This window comes from Cupressus sempervirens, chromosome 9 (genome assembly GCF_028749045.1).
Source record: "Cupressus sempervirens isolate cs-2001-9-10 chromosome 9, ASM2874904v1, whole genome shotgun sequence".
In the NCBI taxonomy this organism is placed as follows: domain Eukaryota; kingdom Viridiplantae; phylum Streptophyta; class Pinopsida; order Cupressales; family Cupressaceae; genus Cupressus; species Cupressus sempervirens.
The window spans coordinates 210,724,969-210,750,939 of record NC_143126.1 but is presented as its reverse complement, the minus strand read 5'-3'; the positions used below and the strand labels follow the sequence as shown (position 1 = coordinate 210,750,939).

Here is a 25,971-nt window from a genome sequence, read left to right as displayed (position 1 = left end):
TTGGCAATAAAATTTGGAATGCTCAATCATCCAGTATACATGTCATAGGGTATGGAAGGCTAAAAGAATATACATTTATAAAAATAGAATTATATCATCCTCCTTGGACCCATGATACAAAGCGTAATACAAGAAATGAAACCATCCATCATAAAGATATAAACAACGATGTCATAAGATATAATCATCCATCATAATGATACAAAGATATAATGAAAATGAAATGTAGACAAGGAAGCTCTAGCTATGGTGACTACAGACGGATCTCAATGGTAAGAGTAAAAAGCACTACCACCTAACCATGTGGAACCTAAAAGACCCTCTCCCATCGCACTGAGGAGATATTCTCAAGTCTCAAATAGGATATCAATCCAAACACCAAAAGTACTCTCTAAGTCCAGGAAGTCCTAAAAGTATTCTAACTCAAGGGTTCCAAGGTAAATCGACATCTATACCTAGAGGCACGCAAGACACAGGAAACCTACTATGTAAGCGGGCAAGTGTCATCACACAAATCATGCTAGAGTTGCCCTGGCAATCTCTTAGGACCTTGGCCCCCTAGTGATCCCTATGCCACCACTAGTATCCTCTTGTACTAACAAGGCATACTATGGATGTAAGGTTGCAACCAAGCGTTCTCTCTACTCCCATCCTAGTTTGTACTAGCACTTGAGGCATGGGCGAGAACATACAAAGATTCTTATTAGGTTCATTTTACTCTCATTTAGTGTAGTTTTTTCACTTATTAAACAATTTACAATGGGTTACCCTGGCAGCCACTTAGGGCCCTGGCCTCCATTGCAAGCCACTTTCTGACATTACATATAGATAACCTACCCTAGGCTTATAAAAGTATAAATCAAGGAATCATAGTAAATCACCTCAGTCCTATACAAGTGACTAGAAAATATTAAAAGATAATTCATAATAACACATTAATTCTCTATGAGTAACTGGAAAGCATCCCAAAAATAATAATGATTGAAGACTCAAAATGGTTAAGTCAAATATGTCATAACATGACATCACCAAGAACAAATCATCCCAAACACCTTAGTTTCACAAGATAACACTAGAAAGTAATAACAATCAATAGATCAATACACATCATAGAGCATACCATACACATTACCATGGTTGAGTATAAAAGATCGAAACCAAATCATCATAACATCACAAACACAGAACTCCCAAGTCTTTGGTAACATCCTAAGACTAAGCTAGGTCAAACTCGAAAAACCCAACACCAATAAATCACACGTCACATAAAGTGCACAAAAAAGTGAATTTCATTATTCATTAGGTCTTGAAAACCCTAAAGTTCAATATTTACTAAAGGATTTTAGATTAAATCACAATAATTCTATAATGGAAATCAATTTTTTCAAACAAGGGTTTCAACTCAGAGAACTTTTGAAAATAGAAGCACAACAAACACGAAAAAGACAGGAATTCGAAGAATGAGCAACTACTGCACAAACCCACAAGATCCTACTTGGATCTAATGCTAAAGCAATGAACACACAAATCCGCAAGAATCCTTCCTTTTCCTTCGAAAACCTTCCTTTTGGAAATTGGCTTCTCCAAACCTGTGTATCTAGAAATGAGCTCTAATTTCCTTAATAAAGAGTTTCTTTCCCCAAATCAAGGGTTTGATCATGCAATCATGTGAAAACTATTTGTCTTTAATTATTATATTTTAATTTTCATGCACACACTTTATGTACTTTAATTAAAATAAACTTTATTAAATTAAAGCTTTCTCTCCCTTATTAATTTTTGAAGTGTTTTTAATAATATATTTATTAATTTAATTAATAATATTATTTAGAGTTTATTATTAAAATAAAACTTTCAAATAATTATATTAAATTAAATAAATATAACTACACCACAATTAGAACCATACCTTTATTTTTAAATTTTCATTCTTTTATTTAAATAAATTCATGAGACTTTTTTTCTTACTAATATATTTATTAACTCAATTAATAACATTTTTTAGATTTTATTATTAAAATAAAACTCACAAATAATTATCAATAAGTTAAATCAATATAAATATGTTAAAAATAGAATTTTAATATAGTCTTTTAAATTTAATTCTTTCATGCACATTTAAAGAACTTTTAAATTAAAATATTCTTTTCCTCCACATGATTAATTAGTGCAAACACTATTTAAAGCATAGTTTATTTAAATTAACAAGAATAATTAAAGCTCATTATTTAAATGCAACTCTAATTTAATAATTATTAATTAAATAATCATAATAAAACTATATTAAATCTTTAATTTTTAATATTTTAATTCTATTTTTATTCAATTTCTTAAATTAGACTCTTAAAATAAATATTTTAAACTAAGTACATATTTAATTAATTTCTAATTAATTAAGTGACATTCTATACTAATCTTTCTTTAACCAATTTTCTAAATTTAGACCTCAAATTTAGACTTCTAAATTTAGATTTTTTATTTAGAGCATAAATTTAATTAGTTTTTGATTAATCAAATATTCACATATTTTAATATTTTTCTTTTTAATCAAATAATACTTATTACTCAACTAATAATATTATTTAGAGTTTATTATTTAAAACAAAACTCTTAAGTAATAATTATTAAATTAAATAAATATAAATATGCTAAAATTAGAACTTTAATTTAATCTTTTAAATTTAATTTTTTTATTTAATTAATTAAATATAATTAAATATTGAATTTTCTATATACAATTTTCATGCAACAACTTTAAGCAATTTAAATTTAAATATCTTTACTAAACTAATTTGCTTTCTCTTTTAATGAATTCATTATATTTTAATCTTATGCATAAGATTTATGCAATTTAATTAAAATAAACTTTATTAATAATTGCTTATTCTCTCTTATTAATTTATTATTTTTAATTTCATGCATAAGTTTTATGCAATTTAATTAAAATAAATTTTATTAAATAATTGCTTACTCTTTCTTATTAATTTATTAAATTTTAATTTCATGCATATGCTTTAAGAAATTTAATTAAAATAACTTTATTAAATTTATGTTTTCTCTCTATAGTTAATTATGAGATGTTTTAATAATATATTTATTAATTCAACTAATAATATTATTTAGAGTTTATTATTTAAAATAAAACTCTTAAATAATAATTATTAATTTAAATAAATATAAAACATCAAAATTAAAATTATAACTTTATCTTTTTTCATGCACATTTATTGAATTTTAAAATATTTTTATTTAATTTTCACTTGACTTCTCTTTTCAATTTATTTATTAAATTTTAATCTTATGCACACATTATGCAATCTTAAAACTTTTAATAAATTAATATCTTTTCCACTTCTTAATTTATTTTTGAACATTAAATGATAAAATATTTATTAACTTAAATAAGAATAGTATTTAGCATTTATTTAAAAATGAACTCTAAATTTATTATTATTAAATTAAATAAATATTTTCACGTTCTAATATTATACTTTTAACTTTCATCTTTAAATTTAATTATTTTCTTAATTAATTAAATATAATTAAATATTAAAATATCATAATAATTTTTTATTAAATTAAATTATTTAATTTGACTTAATTAATAGAAAAATTACCAAAGACTCATAAAACAAAATACAAAAACTCATGATAGAAAAACACATATAAGATCAAACTAAAGGATTATAATCACAAATTAACATCATTTGACGCATTCAAAAGGTAAAAAACTCAGATACTTGTTTTAATTTTCTAGGACAAATGCCTCAAAGGTTTAGGATTTGGACTTAAGAATTTATCTCATCTCTCTTACTATTGAGATAATGCGATAGGGTACGCTCATCTTGGCAATTCAGGGAAGTCAATACCCAGTACCTGCAACGTACATAAAATCCACACATGTATAAACACAATATTCTAATCTAAATAAACAATGACAAGAAGTGGTGCATCATGTAGATCCCAACTAGTAGGTGACTACGACTCCCTTCCTTAACCGCATCAGAAATGCCATACATAAAGAAAATATACACACACACTATACATATGCAACATGGGGTAAGTATCCATAAGAAGACACATAATAATCCATCTAACTAATCATCATCAATAACTAAAATCACTAAATAATCATCATGCATACATGAAGAATAGAGTACCAAGTAATCTCATCATAAATCAACTGAATCTAAAACAATATCTGATAATCTCAAAACAATGCTACTAATCATCAAGCATAAAACTGGCCTAAAAGAGTTCAACAAAATAGAAAAATGTAAACCAGGGGCAGGCACTACATGTTCGCCTTCATTTAAATTATATTCCTTATTGTAGATTTGAATCTTGATACGTGTGATTATAGGTCTTTGTTTGTGTCCATTTCTCTTTTTGCAAAAAGTTGGTAAAGCTTAGGTTTTCCTTTTGAAATAGAAGATTTCAGTCCTTGCATAGAATCACATTTGTACTTACATGTTTGTCTGAGTATTGTGAATCAATTGAATCTTACTTAATTTGTGTTGATTTGATTAAAGTTACATTTAAAATCATTGGTGTATCACCTAATTTAGGTTAATATTTATTATTTATCATTCACTCCTCATCCCTTATCTTGCATATAATTTAGGTTTTAGGTGATTACTATTTAGGAACCGACCTAGCTTCCAGAGATTCATCTCTTATTTTAGGACAATCCACCACCCAAGAGAGTTTCCATGTTTCAACAAGATAACTAGTTTTTGCATCTTGCTATAGGTGCAATCCTGATTGACAATAATAACATCAAAGATAATATACATTTGAAGAATTGTTTTCAACAATCTCCCTCTTTGGCATTGATGGAAACACATGTCATAATACAATGAAATTTTAGAGAAAAATAAAAGTAAGGATAATATCCTTAGTTTCATTCCAATTCTCATCTATGAGAACTCCCTCTATTAATGTGAATTCCCTTTGACATCAATCTCTCCCTTTGGAATGATTCTCTGATTATTCTAATTGTAGTTTCTCCCTCTGTTAATAAACTTTCCCTTTATGCAAAAAGCATAAAAAATCACAAAATTTATTGATATTGATAACAAACTCTCCCTCTTTGACATCTCATGCCAAAGACAACATTTAATGGACCTCCCACGTATCTTATGTACTAATTCATATGTAATCTTCCCTTTTCAATACAACATCAAATTGACTAATGTTCAATATGCTTGGTTAATGCATCACTAAATTTTGATTAGCAAGCTTCAGATAGGGAAATGACCCCTCGCTTACCTCTTAGATATAAAAATGCATCCTTAGGTAATTCCTAGGTGAATATGTCTGCAATCTGTTCTTTTGTATTTGCATATTCCAATCTTACTTCTTTGTCTTGCACCAATTCTCTCAAAAAATGATACTTTATTGCAATGTGTTTGGTTTTGGTATGCATCATAGGATTTTTGGAAATGTTAATTACACTAGTATTATCATAGAAAACAACAACTAGATCTTTGATTTCTTCCTTCATACATGTCAGTAGTTGTTTGAACCAAACAATATTTGAACAATTGACTGCTGCAACAATATATTTAGCTTCTATTGTAGACTAAGAAATGCAGTTCTGCTTCTTTCTTGTCCAAGACACTAGTCTCTTGCTCAGAAAGAATGCTCCACCACTAATGCTCTTTCTATCATCAATGCTTCATGCCCAATCAACATCAATGAATGCTTTCAATTCAAAGTTTCCTCCTTTCTTATATCACAAACCATAATCTTCAGTACCCTTTAGACACCTCATGATTCTTTTTATTGCTATCATATGATTTTATTTTGGATTAGCAAAATATCTTTCCAGCATATCAACTACTAATGCTATATTAGGTCTAGTATGCACCACATACTGAAGTTTTCCAATCATTGATCTATATGTAGCTTAATCTACTTCTTTTGAATCATTATCTTTGGAAACCTTATGTCTAGTAGACATAGGTGGTCCAACTGGTCTAGAATCTTCCATTCCAAACTTTTTTAGTATCTCCTTGATGTACTTTAATTGAGTAATATAGATACCATCCTTATTTTGTTGAATCTACAGGCCAACAAAGAATTTAATCTCTCCAAACATTGACATTTCAAATTCCTTCCTCATTTCATCAGAGAAAGATTTGCAAAAATCATCATTTCAAGTAAATAATGTATCATCCACAAAGATTTCTGCCAACACAATCTTCTTATCTGATCCTTCTTTGATGTATAGGCTATTATTATCATTAGTTCTTTGAAAACCAATATTTATGAGATACTTATGTAACCTTTCATACTTGTCTCTAGGGGCTTGTTTGAGACCACACAAATCTTTGTGTAATCTACAAACCATTTCCCTTTTGCTAGGATCAATGAAACCTTTTGGTTGCTCAATGCAAACTTCCTCTTCTAAGATTCCATTCAAGAATGTTGATTTCACATTCATCTAATATACTTTGAATCATTTGTGTGCATCATATGCAAGGAGTGTTCTAACACCTTTTGGTCTAGTAACAAGAAAAAAAATTTCTCCATAGTCAATACCTTCCTCTTGAGCATAACCCTTGCAAACTAGCCTAGCCTTATTTCTTGAAACTTCTTCATTTTCATTCAACTTATTTCTGAATACCCATTTTGTGCCAATTACATTCTTGTCCTTGGGTCTAGGAACAAGAGTTCAAGTTTTTTCCTTTTCAATCTAATCAATCTCTTCATTCATTTTTTTCAATTGAACTTTCATTTTATAATGCATCTTTTATAGATCTAGCTTCAAATTTAGTAAGAAAACATGTACTGTTCAGTTTGTTTCTTGTCATTGTGCCTTTTGATTGATCTCCAATAATTTTCTCAAGTGCATGATGCCTTTTGAGATATCCAACAAGTCTGGGCTCCTTTCTAACTTCATTAGGTTCACCATGATCTTCTAAATCATTCTCAAGTCCCACTAATTGTGACTCAGGTCCATTAGATTGTGACTCAATTTTCACTAGCTATAACTCATATCCTTTTGAATATAACTTGGGTCCTTTAGACTATGACTCAAGTTACACTGGATGCAACTTGGGTTGAACTATGGATTTTGGGGACTTGGGTGGTGAAGACTGTTGAGTCCTAATTGAATTAGATGAAGTATCAAGTTCATAGTAAACAAAGTTTTTGTAGTTTTTAGGTTCCTTACTGCTTTGTTCTTCACTCTTTTCTGTAAACTCATCAATCTTTATAGATTCACTTTCTATAACTTTATGAGTAGATAGATTCAAATATTTATATGCTTTGCTCTTATTGGAGTATCCCAAAAATATGCCTTCATTACTTTTCACATCAAATTTTTCTTTTGTTGACTCCAAAATATAACATTTACTTCCAAATGATTTTAAATAACACACATGAGGTTTATAGTTGTACCATAATTCATAAGGTGTTTCTCTAAATCTTTCTTCAACTAAACTCAATTCAAGGTATGAAGTGAAATGCTGATTGCTACCTTCTAGTATTTGATAACAACATTCTTCTCTATCATTAGGAGCCTTGCCCAATCCATGATTTATCTATTCCTTCTTTTAGCTATGTCATTCTGCTGAGGTGTACTAGGCGTAGACACTTGCCTTTTGATTCCTCTTTCATTTCAAATTTCATTGAATTCATTTGAAATGAATTCTCCTCCTTTGTTTGATCTTAAACATTTTAGTTTCTTTCTATTTTTTTTTTTCTCTAGCCAAACACCACTTGAACTTATGAAAAGCTTCTAATTTATCCTTCAGGTACACAACTATCATAATCTTAGAATAATCATCAAAAAACAAAATAAAATACTTACATCCATAATAGCTTTCTATGCCAATAGGTTCACAAAGGTTTGTATAAACTCCAACACTTCTTCAGAATGATAGTTCTTGATTTTAAAACTCATCTTTCCCATCTTACCAATTTGACAATTTTTGCACATGCCCATGTTAGGTTTCTTGAGGCTTGGAATGCCTATCACTCTTTTATTTTTACTTATGTTGACTAGGTTATCAAAATTCACATGAAACAACCTTTTATGCCATAACCAACTTTCTTCTACTTGAGCTATGAAACATGAACTTTCATTTAGATCTAGGTAGAATATATTACCTTTTGTTTGATTGTCAGTCCCAACCACATTTCCTTTCACATCCAATAGATTGGCCTTTCCATTCATGAATTCTTCCTTGAATTCAATGTTATTCAATTGAGCCACACTAAATAGATTATTCTTTAGTCTTTCAATTCAATAAGCATTATCACATCTAAGATCATTGGTTAGTGGAATACAACCTTTTCCTTTTACATAACATGGTTCATCATTGCCAAATATAACACTTCCACCATCATTGTGTACCAAGTTCTCAAATTTAGATTTATCACCACTCATATGGTGAGAACAACCACTATCAATAATCCATGTATCATTCTTACTAGCATGTGAGATAAGGGCCATCTTATCATTCTCATCATCTGATTCATCCTTAACAATAATGTAGACCATTTCATCTTCTTCACTACTATCATAATATTTAGCAATATAAAAAGATTTCTTACTTTTTTCATTGTAGTCCTTGTAGATTTTTGAAATCCTTCTTACTTTTGGACTTATTATGTTTCTTTTCTTTTTTTCCTTCTCTGTTTGGACACCTTGTGACAATGTGACCGACTTCTTCACAAGAAAAGTAGATCAAAGGAATTTTACCTTTGTACTTCCCTTGCCCTTGGGAAATCTTTTTGTAAGTAATGCTTCAATGACTTCAAGATCTTCATCAAAACCATCTTCATCTTCATTTTCAGATTTCCTTTTAGATTTTTAAGCTTTCTTCTTGAGTGAAAACTTGGCTTGAAATGCAAACTTAGGGTTGCTAAAGTTAGGAACATAGTTATCATAGTTATCTAACTTGAATACTGTCAACCTTCCCACTATTGCATCCAAATTTATATCATTCTTTGGATTACATATCATCTCTTGAATTTCTTAAACCCTAATTACATGTATAGGAAGAAGGGTTCTGAGAACCTTGCTTACCATTTTCTCATCTTCCATCTTTCCTCTTGAGGCTCTGCTTGCACAAACACTGGCTTTGATTCTTTCAATGTATTTTGAAATGTTTCATCCTCCCTCATCTTCATTTGTTCAAATTGACCTTTGAGACTTTTTGCCTAGCTTTTCTCACATGGTCATCTCCTCCATAGATGGTTTTCCACATCTCATAAGTAGTACCATCGTCATTGACTTCATAAAATTCAGCATAGTTCAGAGTTGAGGCAATATCAATCATCATAATGTCATGATTCTTCTTTTCTTTAATTTCTTCAATAGTAATAGTTCTAGTAGGTGCCACATACTTTGTGTCTAGGTACTTTAGGCCCAAGTCTTCAATGGTTGCCAAATGTAGTCTCATGAGTTCTTGCTATGCCTTGAAGTTATCTCTATTCAGCTTAGGGATCTCCCTTCTGTAAGAAATCTTGATCTTTAGCTTAGGTCCTTGAAACCTTCTCTACAAGCACCAAAAGCTCTGATACCAATTGTTGGAAATATAAGAGGAGTAACTAAGAGGGGAGAGGTGAATCAATTACCAGAAAAACAAATCCAAGATCCCTTAAGATGCCAATACAATTCAAAATCAAACTTTACTGAAACTAAAATACTATTGTAACTTGGTTAGCGCTTAATCACTCGATTAATACTGAATCACTTAGTTAATAGAGTAACTCAATTAATATTGAATATATGCACTGTTACTTGGTTAACACTGAACATGCACATATTTTATATTAAATGTAATTAACCTTAATTAACTTAGTTGCAGAAATATAAAGATAATACCATGAACACATATGACATCAGGATTTAACATGGAAACCCAATTTGGGAAAAACCACCAATTGCAACTAGTTAATGTTTTTCACTCTTCTGAAGTGAGCCCTATTAGGAGCAAACCCTGTTAAAGGTTACAAAATATACTATTAGGTGTGACCTTGTTAAAGGATTTAAATCACCTTGTTAGGAGTGGCCTTGTTAGAGGTCTTTAGACACTTCAATCTAGAAATGTCACCTTGTTAGAGGATTTGGAAAATAGCTATTTAGCTAACTCTATTGAGAGATTGGATGGTCTGGATAACAGAGTGGTTAATATAGAGAAGACAATTAAGAAACTAGTTGATCAGAATTGTTGTACTCTGAAGACTATGGAAAACATCATTAATACTCTTCTGAATAAATTTGAATAGGAGAAAGGGAAAGGTTCCAAGGATATGAAAGATGACCATGGACCTAGTAAGCGCACCAGGGCTAATTCAAAAAAAAATGAGGTTGAGGAAGCCAAAGAAATGGATGATCTGAAGGCCTCTGCAGATAACATGAACATCCTTGCAAATTAGGCAATGGATTTATTGAAGACCCTGTAGTTGGCTTTGTGCTATCTTTTGCTTTATTTTTGCTATCTTTTCCTGCTGGTTATTTTAAGGCTACATATTTTAGCTAGTTTTTTTCTTAGGTGTTGATGCACAGTTCTTCTAGGTTTATTAGGTCTTTTTCTTATGTTCCTTTGTAAAATGTTTTAGGTTCTTTAAAACTTATTTTTACTTAATCAAAACTCTATTAAGAGATTTGATTCACTGCTACAATTATTAGAGAGTAACAATGATAAGACCTGATTACTGATGTAACTGTATTGCTGATTTTAGATATTTGTTGTGGCTTGAATACTTGATCCTTCTTGATTAGATATAACTTTGTAGCTCAATAAACTTAGGATATTATGCTATCCTTCCAATTTTCTTCCTTGGTTTATCTTCTTAATCCCATGCTTCTCTCTTTTAATCCCACAACTTGACCTTATACTTATATCATTTACCTTGTCAAGTTGGCTTGAATACACTTTTAAATAAATGAAATTCATCCCATAATTTAGCTAGAATTAACAAATAAATTCATCAAACTAAATATGCCAACTTAAGAAAATCCTTTGTTAGCCGACCCAGCTTGATCAACACTAACTCAAAAAAGACTTTCTTTAGACTTCCTTTGTTAACCAAGTGAACTTGTTTAACACTGCATCTTTAACTAAATTCCCTTTGGTAACCAAGTGAGCTCAATTAACACTAATTTTGGCCCAACTTCTCTTTGGTGCCTGAGTGAACTTAGTAGACATTGTCTTCCTACAAACTTCGGTTGGTGCCCAAGTGAGCTTGACAGACACTATCTTCCTATAAACTTCCTTTGGTGCTTGAGTGCACTCAATAGAAACTTACTCTAAACTTGATTATCTTTGGAATGGTTGAAAAACACTGGAAACTATCTTCATCACCTGAGTGAGCTTGATAGACACTGACTGGTAAAGACTTGACATTTTGTGTAACATCAAAGACAATATACAAAAAATTATTTTCAACATGTAGTTCTTAGTCTTTTGTCTTGCAATTTTAAGTTTTAGCTGATTGGTCACGATTCTTTTATGTAGGTGGCATTTCTTGTAACCTTATCTCTATGTCTAAGGACTTCATGTTACTTTTTTTTGTAAGGGTTTGGGGCCTTTCCCTATTTACTTAATCAAAACAAATAGAAAAATGCATTTCATTGTCATATTTACTTTAATTGAAGTCTCTACATTATATAACTATTACTTGAGATGAGTGTGCCATCACAATAATTCTAACTCTATTACATGGTATATCACAAGATTAACAACTTATATCAACCAAAAAGAAAGAGTAAATGATCCTAACAAAGAATAGGTTTAACAATACTTGTAATAAGAGTTAAATAAATTTTTTTTCAGAATAATATCTCATGACATATTTCACATAAATTAAATTCTAGATGTTTTTGTTGAGAAAGAGGAGGCATAGAAGAAAAAATTAAAATATTATTTAAAAAAAAATTGGTTTCTATGCTTTCTTATTGTAGAAAGAAAAAGACCTTTATTGTATATTAATGTCTTAAGATACATTGAAACCTTCAACCTTTAAGTTTATAATTCCATGGAATTTGGGTATAGATGAGAGGGGATACAAGATTTAATAAAAACCTCCAAAGGTATTGCTTTCAGCATTAACAACCCAACTCCTTCATTCATATTAAGGGCTTTACCATTAGGATGAAACTAGTCAAAACATTACAAAAACCTTGCAAGAGTTATATGCACCACACACATGGAAAAAGAGGCTTCGGGACATCATCATCTTCCTACCCTAAAAGGACACATTTCAAATTCATTCCCCAAATTTTTTATGTTCTCTATCTCTATATTTTTCTCAAAGAAATACTTAGGCATGAATTCTACTGGCTGGTTCGAAACTCTCGTGTCTTTATGAATTGACCATGCATTTACCATACATATGGTTCCTTCTAGAATGTGGAAGCCTTTAATTGTGCACAATTTAATAGATTCATCGAGTATAAGTAAAGGTCTAGTAAGGAAAAGACACAACACCTCCTTGACTATGGCTTGGAAATATTTTAATTTTGGTATATCTAATTCTTTTGCTAGTATGCTTTGTCCAATTTTAGAATCAAGTTCCTCTTGCACCATCTTCATTATGTTGGGATGTAATACTAATAATGACAATGCCCATTCTAAGGCAAATGAGGAAGCATCTGAACCTACACTAAACATATTCTAGAAGAAAAACACAAATTAGGAGTATCCAATAATAAGAATAATATTTTTTTGTTATTATTATAAAAAAAAAAATTCTATAAAATCATACAATATTGACCATAAAAAAAATAAAAATAAAAATCATAGAATCAATAAAAAATGTTTCTCACAAAAAGTTACTAATCATTTTAATTTTAAAATTAAAATTAGTATTATAATTTTTTAATCACACAAATAATTTCAAAAGAGATGCTGTTTAAGAAAACTTAATATGAAAAGGGAGAAAAGCATTTCAAAATTATACACCTAGTGAAAGATTTAATTATTGTTTAACCAACTCACTACTTTTCCTTTTGTTTATAAATTTTTTTATCAAATGTAGGATGCATAATTATTATACATTACATATCAATCAATATTTATATTTAGCAACAATATATAATTATGTATATATTAATACATGATATATGTTTGTATCTATGTTCATATGAATATACACATGCATATATAAATATACATATATACACATGCATATACATATGCATACTATACACACATTTATATGTAATACATATGCATATATGTGTATGCATATGCAAATAAAATTCAATTCAATTGTTCATAAAATTTATGAATTATTTTATGGAATTTAGATTGCATAATTATCATATATGATATGTCAATTGATATTTATATTTAGTTAGACTCTATAATTATTTAAATATATTTAATAGATATCTATATATAAATCACACATACTAATATATTACAATTTGAATATACATATATACATTATATATATACACACATAGACAAATTTCAACTCTGGGAGATTCAATTTTGTTTGAGATTGGATGAACGATCTCGATTGATATAAAATCTCATAGTGTTTCTCAATAAATTGGTGTACCACTGTGCAACTTTTGAACTATTCATTCTAGCATCATTTCATTAGTTCCATTAGCTTTGGATGGTTGGGTGAACCCCAATGACACCACTGTTTCATCCATGGAGAGTCTAGAATGTTCATGAACACCCCAAACCATAGCATCTCTAAGGTGCCCTAAGCATGTTTGGGTAGTGATCTTCTAATACTTGTAACTTGGAACTCATGAGGCTTATCGAAAAACTATCACATGAAATATGACCCTCATATTGATGTTTACAATAACCTCTCTTAGTTTTGAGAGATTCAACTTTTTAAAAAATTGACACAATAATCTTGGTCGATGCCAAACCTCACACTATTCCTTAGTAAATTGGTGCACCGCTATGCAAATTTTGAAGCGTTCTTCATGGCATCATTTTTTCAGCATGGTTAACTCTAGATGGTCAAGTGAACCCTAGTGACACCACTTTTTTATCCACCGAGAACCTGGAATGTTTGCAAGCACCTCGAACTGGAGCATTTCCAAGGTGCCCTAAGCACATTTGGGTAGTGATCTTTTGATGCTTTTAACTCAAAAATCATGAGGCCTTTCAAAAAAATGCTAAAGTTTTGTTATATTGATCTCTACAATAAACTCTCTCAATTTTGGGAGATTCAATTTCATTTGAAATTGGAAAAATGATCTTGGTTAATGCCAAACCTTCAATGTTCCTGAGTAAATCGTTGCATTACTGCGCAACTTTCAAACCATTTTTCATGGCATCATTTCATCATCATTGTTAGCTCTTAATGGTTGGGTGAACCCCACTGATACCACTATTTTATCCATGGAGATCCTAGAATGTTCATGAGCACCTTGAACAAGATTGTCTCCAAGGTACCCTAAGCACATTTGGGCAATGATCTTATGATGCTTGTAACTAAAAAATCATGAGGACTATTGATGAATTATCATATGGTACATGACCATATCAATGTTTACAATAACCTTTCTTAGTTCTGGGAGATTCAATTTTTTTATAAATTGGATCAATGATCTCGATTGATACGAAATTTCTTAGTCTTCCTTAGTGAATTTTTGCACCACCACCCAACTTTTAAACAATTCATCCTAGCATCACTTTTTCAATGCTGTTATCTCTAGATGGTTGTGTGAACCCTAGTGACACTAGTATTTTTTCCATAGAGAGCCTAGAACATTCATGAGCGCCTCAAACTAGAGCATCCACAAGGTGCCCTAAGCACATTTGGACAATAATCTTCAAACACCTATAACTTAGAACTCATAAGGCATATAGAAAACTATTATATGACACATGACCATGATATAAATGTCTACAATAACCTCTCTCAGTTCTGGGAGATTTAATTTCATTTGAAATTGGTACAACGATCTCGGTCGATGCCAAACCTCATATTGCTCTTTACTAAATTGGTGCACCATTGTGCAACTTTCAAAACCTTTGTCATGGCATAATTTTTTTGGTTCATACAAATCCAAATGGCTAGGTGAACCCTAGTGATACCACTATTTTATCCACATCGATACTAGAACATTCATGAGCACCCCAAACCAGAACATCTCCCAGGTGCCCTACGCACATTTGGGTAGCGATATTCTGATGCTTGTAACTCAAAGCTCATGAGGCCTATTGACAAAATCTTAGATAGTAAAGGACTATGATATCAATGTTTAAAATAATCTCTCTCAATTCTAGGAGATTTGAATTTTTTTGAAATTGGCACAATAATGTCGGTCGATGCCAAACCTTGTAGTGTTCCTTACTGAATTGGTGCACCACTACACAACTTTCAAACTATTTGTCATGGCATCATTTTTTTAGCCTTGTTAGCTTTGGGTGGTCATGTGAACCCTAATTACACCTCTATTTCATCCATAGAGAGCCTAGAACATTCATGAGCACATTGACCTAGAATGTCTCTAAGGTGACCTAAGCATGTTTGGGCAACGATCTTCTAACACTCAGAATTTGGAAATCGTGGGGCCTATTGATGAACTGTTAGATGCTACAGGACCATGATACCAATTTCTACAATGAAATCTCTTAGTTATGGGAGATTTAATTTCATTTGAAATGGGCACAACAATCTTGGTCGATGCCAAACCTCACAGTGTTCCTTAGTGAATTGATGCACTAAGTCTGTGCAACATTCAAATCATTCATTGTGGCATCATTTTGTCAATTTTGTTAGCTTTGAATGGCCAGGTGAACCCTAGTGATACTAATTTTTTTTCCATAAAGAGGTTAGAATGCTCACAAGTACCCCAAACTGATGCATCTCCAAGGTGCCCTAAGAATGTTTGGGAAGCAATCTTATGACAATTGCAACTGGGAGCTCATGATGCCCATCGAAAAACTATTAGATGCTATAGGACCATGATATTGGTGTCTAAAATAATATCTCTTATTTATGGGAGATTCAATTTTTTTTTAAATTCACACTATGATCTCGGTCAATGCCAAACCTCATAGTGTTCCATAGTAAATTGGTGCACCACTATGCAACTTTCAAACCCTTCATTATGTAATTATTTTTTTGGTGCCATTAGATTTGTATAACCGGATGAACCCTAGTTATACTACTATTTCATCCACAAAGATCCTAGAATGTTCATGAGTACATCAAACCAAAATGTCTCCAAGGTTCCCTAAGCACATTTGGGTAGCGATCTTTCAGCACTTGTAGCTTAGATCTCATGACACCTATTGAGAAAAAAGTTAGATGCTACAAGATCGTGATATTAATGTCTACAATAACCTCTCAGTCTTGGGAGATTCAATTTTGTTTAAAATTATCATAGTGATCTCGGTCAATGCCAAACCTCATAGTGTTCCTTAGTAAATTGGTACACCACTGTGCAACTTTTGAACCATTCATTGTGGCATTGTTTCGTTAATGCCATTAGCTACAAATGGTCAGGTGATCCCTATTAACACTATTGTTTGATCCATCAAGTCACTAGAATGTTCACAAGCAGCACACATTGAAGTGTCCACAAGGTGCTCTAAGCACATTTGAGCAATGATCTTCAAGGGTTTTAACTTAGAGCCCTTGTTATTTTGTTTGTTCATTATGTTCTTGGTTCAATGTTAAATTTTTTTAAGGGATTGTCTTCTCTTCTAGCCATTTTTTCTTAAGGAGGGATTTTGGTTTTGGGTTTGCTTAAATCTTTGGAGGATTTCAATTCCTTTCTATTATTATGGTATTGATTTCATAAACCATGAACAAGATTCCAATGAACGGGAATCAAATTAACAAGATTCTAATGAACATGATTAAAATAAACAAGATTCCATACACTATACAAATACATATGCACAATAATTCACAATAATATAATATATAAAAACATATAATCATATATAAATTCTATGCAAATGTATGTCAAAGTGTACATTCATATACAAAATATGGAACATGCCATTAAAATATGTCTATGAAATCAAAGTTTATACATAAAATGTGACATATGCAATCTAAAAATGTGCCCTAAGGCATCCCTAAAAAAATACCATATCCTAGGCTGCTGGTGGATTGTCAAAATGGAGCCTCTTCTATTCATTCTCTGAACTTGCTAAATCATGTATCAACAAAAAAGAAAAATCCAAGTTAGACTATTTAATTAAATTATTCAAATGTACATATCAAATATAGATTTATTAAAATGCATATTGATCAATAATGAAGAAAAAATCATTTACTTCTCTCCATACATTCCTCCGTCGCTCAAGAGTCTTCGCATATGTCCTCAGCAAAGCATGCACCTCGCTAAGTCCAACCTAAACATGTTTGTATGGTTGTCAGATTAATCCACTACTTAAACTATAACATTATTAATGATAACATAAAAAATTAATAACATAATCAAGAATTAAAATTATAATTTACTTCAGCTGATCTCTCCTCGGCAAATGTTGAATGAGTGAGCAAAGATACAAAGCCTTATTGATCCTCCTCCATCACATCAGGTGTTCCCTATGATTGTTAAAATTTTAGTTGTTATAATGATGACAATCATTTTTTCATAATCTAAGAACATTAAGATAAGTAAAAAATAAATGATAAATATACATACTATAGGGATCTCACTACGAATGGAAATGTTCAAGGGTTTGTGATGGTGAATCTAGGTATGTGCATCATAATAGGCCATCCCCTGTAAAGTAAACAATGCAATAATATTTCATTAGTACAAAAAATTGATAAGTACATATCTATCTATATATTCATTTAATGACTGCAATATATATAATTACCTTCCCCTTGTCAATGGTTGGTGGTGCAACCCCCTCACATTGTCCCCTATTGATAGGTGAAACCTACAAGAGAAAAAGAAGACAAGAAATCATGTAAAATACAACATCAAATAGAAAATTAATGAGTACTCGGATAATACTTACCACAGAGGTCTCAAGGCCAAATGAAATGGCTGAAAATGTGATAGCATCCAAATCTATCATCTACTCCTCTGTCATTAGCTAGACATAAATGAATCACATAATGCACATAAGTATGAAGTTGTCAAATTTTTTTAATATAAATATTGATTTTAAATTAACAATTCCATGATGAATTAAATGTATAGACTTACCATAACATAAGGAGTCCATATCTCTGCCCACCCCTCCTTGTCTCTCATAGGATTTGTGTGTATCTTTGTATCCATGTCTACTATATCATCATCCCCAACCTCAAATTGAAACTTAGAACCAATAATGACAGATAAAGACTCTTGCACATAACACAAGTATGCAGGATGTAGACATGTGAAGAACTACTAGATGTACTAGCTCCAACATCATCAACATGAGGAGGTAATAATGACCTAGTCTAGGTTACTATTAGACTGCTCAAATGATGAAAGGCTCTAATAGATTCCACACTAGCCTCAATGATGACATCATGATGCTACACTAGAAGAGGGGTATGGATATCAGGGGGGTGAAATGTCGTGGGTTTCTTTTGCTTCACCCTGGGTCTATCCTATAAAGTTCCACCTCCCACACCCCTATTTAGTCTCATGCTCCAATAATTAACTTTAAGCCCTTTAATTAACTTTAAGACATGTGAAGAATTGCTAGATGTACTAGCACCAACATCATCAACATGAGGAGGTAATAATGACCTAGTCTGGGTTACTATTGGACTACTCAAATGATAAAAGGCTCTAATAGATGCCACACTAGCCTCAACAATGACATCATGATGCTATACTAGAGGAGGGGTAGGGATATCAGGGGGGCCAAATGTGGTGGCTTTCTTTTGCTTAACCCTGGGTCTATCCTACTAAGCTCCACTTCCTACAGCCATATTTGGCCTCAAGAAATATATGGGAGCCTCCAAATGTTTGTGTAGTGGTTTGTCAAAAACCATCCACCAACTATCCAAAAAATGTGTTCTAATGGCCTCACTAGTGCATCATTTAATTAACAATTTTAGTTTTCCAGTGTCAACTATTTTACCAGTTTTGAGGTCCGCAAATAGGTCAATTATTTATTTTTACTAATATTAAGGGCCACAACCCCATCACAATCCAAGCCATCATCAAACTAGTGATGCATCTCATCATGCTAACAAAGTGTTGCATCATGTTGCTTAGTAAGGGTATGAATACTACCAACAATAGTATTAAGGGTGGCTAGCATGGGAGATAAACTAGTGATAGTGTTATATGTTTGTTGCACAACCCTCAATCAATTTAGATTTTCTTCATTTAGGTCTTGAATTCGAGGAGGGTTTTGAGGGGGTAGTGGTGGTTCTGGATTGTTTTGAGGATCATCATTTGGCGGGGGTTTGTTTGGAGGTTGGTTAGGGTCTGACATGCTTGCCTATAATGTAAATAAACATAGAATTATAATTTGGATGAACAATTTATAAATCAAACTAAAAAAAAACCCATTTTCATTACAAAAACCTAATTTAAAAAAAAAAAAAACAATAAAAATGGAATCTACTTATGGTTGGATGCAAGGTGGAGTGATAAAATGGCAAGATATCTTTTTTTTGCTTTAGTATTAGGATTGAGGGAAAATGTCAAAGTGAATTTCAAATTTCTTTTGGAAATTTTTCGACTTGTTTTTTTTTCACATCACCAATTTTTAACCCACCATGATCTTGCATATACTATTGTTGACCATAAAAAATAATTAAAAATCATAGATTCAATAAACCATGTTTCTCACATAAGTTACTAATCATTTTAATTCTAAAATTTAAATTAGTAGTGTATTTTCTTCTATTCACACAAATAATTTCAAAAGAGATGATGTTTAAGAAAACTTAATATGAAATGGGGGAAAGCATTTCAAAATTTTACACCTAGTAAAAGATTTAATTATTGCTTAATGAACTCACTACTTTCCCTTTTTGTTTATGAAATTTTTTATCAAATGTAGGTTGTATAATTATTATACAGATGACATATCAATCAATATTTATATTTAGTAACAACATATAATTATGTATATATCAATACATGATAGATGCATATATCTATGTTCATATGAATATACACATGTATATATAATTATAAATATATATGCCTACATATGTATATGCATATGCATACTATACACACATTTATATGTAACACATGCATATATGTGTATGTATATGAAATTAGAATAAAATTCAATTGTTCATAAAATTTATGAATTATTTTATCGAATATAGATTGCATAATTATTATACATGATATGCCAATTGATATATATATATATATATCTATATATATATATATATATATATATATATATATATATATATATATATATATATATATATATATATATATATATATATATATATATATATATATATATATATATATATATATATATATATATATATATATATATATATATATATATATATATATATATGTCACATACTAATATATTTCACTTTGTGTATAAATATATGCATAATATATATACACACATACATATATAAATATGTAATACAAACTCTCAATTCAATAGAAACAAACTTACCACAACAATTACTTCAATAAATGTATCATTGTCAGGAATTTCTTCACCATTCTTCTCAGCCTGCAAGATGAGCACATCTATGAAGTCCATATCTTCCTTCTCTTTGGGTGGTTTTTCCCTCTGCTTCTCCACACTTCTTTGCATGTAGGGATGGAGTTTCCCTTGCACCTTCTTCATAGCCCTCTCATGCCCTCGCAAATAAAACCACTTCAACAAGGAATATAATCCCCAATATTGACAGCCCCATGGAGCACAAAAGACTTTTCTATCAGATGTGTAACTTCTTCATATGGAATCCCACCTTCCTCACCAAAATATCGATCACCCCTTATTATGCTCATTAGAACATTCAAATTCATCTAAGATAATATAGTTCTAATGTTAACTATTATTTTCATTTGAGCCTCTTGAGAGAGATATTTCACAGTTTTACAAATCTCACTCATTCTCTTGGGTTGGTATGTTTGGATTTGTTTTGAAGAAAGAAGCTCAAGAGCACAAATTTTTCTAGCATTTCTCTAGTAAGATCCATATGGAGCCCAAACCATGAGAATGAAATTATAACCAAGATGTTTTCCCTGAGTAAGAGGAGGCCTTGAAGAAAAAGCCAAGTCATTCACAATAAAACATTCCTTGGCTAGCTTTGAAGAACTGATGGTTATTTAGGTGCGCACACACTTCCACATCATTTAAAAAATGTATATAATTTATATAAAAAAATGAAATAATGTAAAAAATTTCATAGCCTTTTATTTTATTGTAGTAATATTTTTATTGTGTATTATGAATTTATTGTGTTGGAACTTTTGAGTTTGCATGTGGGTTACATGCTCTACCTTTAATCTCATTAAAATAACTCTCTTGTCATCTATTTATAATTTTCAAAAATAAAGAGATGGACTAAAGGAATTCCCAAATGATCATTGGAATCTATATTCTCAACAATAACAATTTTTTTATGTTAGACACTATGAAAATCAAGCTCTTATAACAAATATGTTTTCAAAATATAGAAAACATTGAAATCCAAGATAATGAAGTTTCCATGATAAATAAGTTTCCAAGCCACATAATGAATCGAAACCCATGATAATCATAATTTTTTAATTGACATTTTTTTGTTACTTCTATGGTACATGAGTAACTTAAAGAATAACTAATTATGGATATGCAAGATTAATTGATCTTTCAAAATATGTTGGCCTTTCAAACATAATTCATAAGTTTTTAAAGCATTGATGCCTTTTCTATCTTTGTGAAAATATTGGAGAATATATTACAAATAAAACTAAGGTTTAATGGTCAAGGATCATTTCCATATGAATAATTTACATTTTCAAAAACCACGAGAGCAATATTTACCATCTAATTACCAAACCATCCCCTCTCCAATATACTATTTCCTCTTTTTGTTTTCAAAATTAAAAGAAGAAAAACATGGGGGTTGACCCAGAAAAAAAATGTTGTAAAACAACTTAAAGTTAAATACAATATAAATTTAACCTACCCCCTTTCTTAATTTCAAAATAACCCTAACCAAAGTATCCCACTATCTAATTGTAAAACTACCAATAGCCATAACCATAATATCTACAAAACTAGTAATTACGAAGAGTCTAGAAAAGCATCATAAAAAAAGCCCACCTGGGTTGATTGCTGAAGCAAAAACATAACAAAAACCTATAAGCCAACAGAGAGCTAGATCTCCTTATACTTATTCTTCTCCTTCCCCTCCGGTTTGTCCAATAACAACCCCCTTTCTCCTTATTTCCTCTATTTGTTACATATATTGTATAAAATATTTAGGTCCGAGAACATTAAGGATCATGTATTACCCATTATAATATAAAACATTTTTTTTAATATATTGAATTCCATTATTATAGATGTGGATTTTGTTTGTTAGGTTATGATGAATTGTGCAATTCTTGCTTAAGATAAACAATTTAATAATATTTTTAAATTACATAAAGTAAAAAATAAAATCATAAATTATATTTAATTAAATATGTTTCCGATTATAATCAAAAGAGTAAGAATTTATATAAATTATATTAATATCACATAAATAAAAAATTTAAAGAAAATATTATATGCTAATGAATTTTTAACATTATCTCTCAAAACAAAAACAAAAACAAAAACAAAACATTTTTTGTTTGGATATGCTAGCTAAGATTTTGTATTATCATATTTACTTCAAATGACTTATCTCTACTATATAACTATTATTGGAAATGAGTGCACAATTAAAACAATCCCATCTCTATTATTAGCATGATATCATGTAAATAATTAGGAAAAAATAAATTAGTTAAAAAAAAGGTTTAAAAATACTTACAATAATGGTTAAAAGTTTTTTTTTAATCTTTTTAAGAGTGATATCTCTTGATCTATTTTGCATAATCTATAACTCAAAAGTATTTCTTAAACAAGAGGAGGCATGAGAAACAACCACAACATCATTAATTTCTTTTATTGGATGATTTTTTGGTATTAAGCTTGCTTTTCAAAAGACAAAGAAAATGACCTTAATTGCATATTGAAGTTCACAAATACATCAATACCTTCAATAATTAAGCTTATTATTCCATAGAAATTGGATATAAATGAGATGGGAGGTGCGTTTTAATAACAACCTCCAAAGGAATTGCTTTTGGCATTGTCAAACCAACTCCTTCATTTATATCAAGGGCTTTACCTTCAGGGAGAAACCAATCAAAGCTTTGCAACAATCTTGCAAGAGTTATCTGCACTAGGCACATTGCCAAAGATGCACCAGGACATCCTCGTCTTCCTACCCCAAAGGGAAACATTTCAAATTCATTCCCTGAAGTTTTTATACTTTCTATCTCTATATTATTTTTCAAGAAACGTTCTGGTATGAATTCAATTGGTCGATTCCAAATTCTTGGGTCTCTATGAATTGCCCATGCATTTACCATTAATATTGTTCCTGTGGGAATATGGAAGCCTCCAATTGTGCATGGTTTGATTGATTCATGCGGTACAAGTAAAGGTCCAGGTGGGAAAAGACGCATTACCTCCTTGACTATTGCTTGCAAGTATTTTAGTTGCGGTATGTCAGACTCTTCTACTAGTCTACTTCGCCCAACATTGAAATCAAGCTCCTCTTGAACCATTTTCATTATTTTAGGATGCAATATTAATAATGACAATGCCCATTCTAAGACTAGCGAAGAAGTATCTGAACTTGCACTAAACATGTTCTAGAAGAAAAATATATATCAGCAACATAAATATAACAAGTATAAGATTTATTATTATTATAAATCTCAATTTTCTTTTATTGTTAAAAAAAAAAATTTAATCTTCATAATTAAAAAAAAGATACATATAAATGAAGAAGAGCTTACCACAGCAGTGGCTTTGATGAAGGTATCTTTGTCAGGGATTTCTTCACCATTCTTCTCAGCCTGCAAGATGAGCACATCTATGAAGTCCATCTCTTCCTTCTCTTTTGGTGGGTTTTCCCTGTGCTTCTCCACAATTCTCTGCATGTAAGGATTGAGCTTCCCTTGCACCTTCTTCATAGCCCTCTCATACCCTTGCAAATCAAACCATTTCAACCATGGAATATAATCCCCAATATTGACAACCCCATGGAGCACAAATGACTCCTCAATCAGATGTGCGATTTCTTCACATGGCATCCCGCCTTCCTCTCCAAAATACTCATCCCCCATTATCATGCTCATCAGAACATTCAAAGTCATCTGAGACAAAACACTTCTCATATTAACTATTCTTTTCATCTGAGCCTCTTGAAAGAGATATTTCACAGTTTTACAAATCTCCCTCATTCTCTTGGGTCGGTATGTTTGGATCTGTTTAGAAGAAAGAAGCTCAAGAGCACAAATTTTTCTAGCATTTCTCCAGTAAGATCCATATGGAGCCCATCCCATGAACGTGAAATCATAACCCAGATGTTTTCCCTGAGCAAGAGGAGGCCTTGAAGCAAAAGCCAAATCATTCACTGTAAAACATTCTTTGGCTAGCTCTGAAGAACTAATGATCAAAACAGGGCGACTACCAAATCTGAGGTGCATGATGGGTCCATAAACTTTTGAGAGTGAATAAAAAATTCTGTGCAAAGGCTTTTCTTTGTCCATCAGAAGATGAAAATGGCCTATCATGGGGAGCGCTCTTGGTCCTGGGGGTAATCTAAGGTTACCATTTCTATCTTTTTTGAGCAGAAAAAATATTATTGCAAAGAGAAAAACTGTGCCAAACCCAACTGTAAAACTAGAAATATTCATACTTGACGATACATTAAGGAGAATTGAATCCATACTACCCTTGATCTCCATCTTTGTTTTGATATAATGATCAGCTGCGTAGGTATGTATAGATACTATGAACAAACTATGATAAGCTGCGTAAGTATTTAAGCCAAATATGTATACATACCCTAAACAACTGTTTCTACAAGTAGATAGATATCAAATCATAAAGGAGTGATAGGAAATGCAATAAGAGACGTGCCGAAGTTTAGAACGATAGTACTCAATAAAGGAGTGATAGGAAATGCAATATGAGACGTGGCCAATTTTAGATATCAAATCAACATCGAAACTTTATGAAGTTAAATGGATTGAGGAATTCATATGTGCTTTCCAGCTTTTTGCCCTTTTTTTTCTTTCTTGTAGATTGGTTTGAACATTGGATGTGTTGGCATTGTGGTCATTTGTACACGTTATACTATATTTGAGTATATGATAGAATATTAATCAAATTATTTAGTATTTTATTTTGGGTATTTGATACTCTGATATAGCGAGTATTTGTTCATAAAGAGTGGTTTGTTAAACTCACGTTTTTATGCCTATTTCTTATTGAATTAGTGTAAAATAATGTCAAAAGAGTTTTCCTTCCCAAGTATAATATGATAAAAAATTAATTGAATTATTTATTTTTGTTTAGGGTGGAAAAAATGACAAAACAAAGCAATTATTTAGAAATGCTATTATGAAAAATATATTATCTAATTAAAATATCTTTAAATAATATATTAGAATATATAATTTTTTGAGTAAAGATTTACAGAGATGATTGGAGTAGCTTGCATTAAGAAGTGATAAACAATTAATTCTAGTTCATAGAACGATAATACGAACCTAGCTCTCAAAAGTTATTTTACATTAACCCCTCTCAGCATAGTTTTCAAATCAAAATAAAGAAAAGTGCAATATTCCTCCTAATATTTTTCCTATATGGTAGGTGGCCTTTTTGTGTGATAATGTAAAGTTAAAACTCACAATTAGTTATAGGTTAGTTTGAATATTGTAAATGATTGAGTAGTTTGTGGTCATTTAATATTGTACTTAGAATCTATTATTCAAATTTTATCACATAACATAGAATTTGCTACTAGGATAGTACTAGGATGTAATAAGTGCTTGTTTGTAGAGAGCAGCTATTTAGATAA

The 25,971-nt window shown here is 30.8% G+C and overlaps 1 protein-coding gene, 1 long non-coding RNA gene and 1 pseudogene across 2 annotated transcripts; all 3 read right to left on the bottom strand.

Annotated features, from left to right (window-relative positions):
* Positions 1–11,987: 11,987 nt before the first annotated feature.
* On the bottom strand, positions 11,988–21,903 carry LOC149538242 (xanthotoxin 5-hydroxylase CYP82C4-like; annotated as a pseudogene).
* LOC149538243 (uncharacterized) lies at positions 16,867–20,140 on the bottom strand. Its single transcript, XR_016356018.1, has 6 exons — positions 17,931–20,140; positions 17,787–17,849; positions 17,606–17,686; positions 17,419–17,505; positions 17,232–17,309; positions 16,867–17,104 (listed from the first exon to the last, which is right to left on the bottom strand). It is a non-coding gene; the product is annotated as an uncharacterized LOC149538243 (long non-coding RNA).
* A 1,125-nt stretch (positions 21,904–23,028) lies between the features above and the next one.
* On the bottom strand, positions 23,029–24,951 carry LOC149538241 (xanthotoxin 5-hydroxylase CYP82C4-like). Its single transcript, XM_089799617.1, has 2 exons — positions 23,900–24,951; positions 23,029–23,752 (listed from the first exon to the last, which is right to left on the bottom strand). Exons 1-2 carry the CDS (start codon positions 24,851–24,853, stop codon positions 23,108–23,110), a joined length of 1,599 nt encoding a protein of 532 aa, XP_089655743.1. The 5' UTR covers positions 24,854–24,951; the 3' UTR covers positions 23,029–23,107.
* Between the last annotated feature and the right edge of the window lie 1,020 nt (positions 24,952–25,971).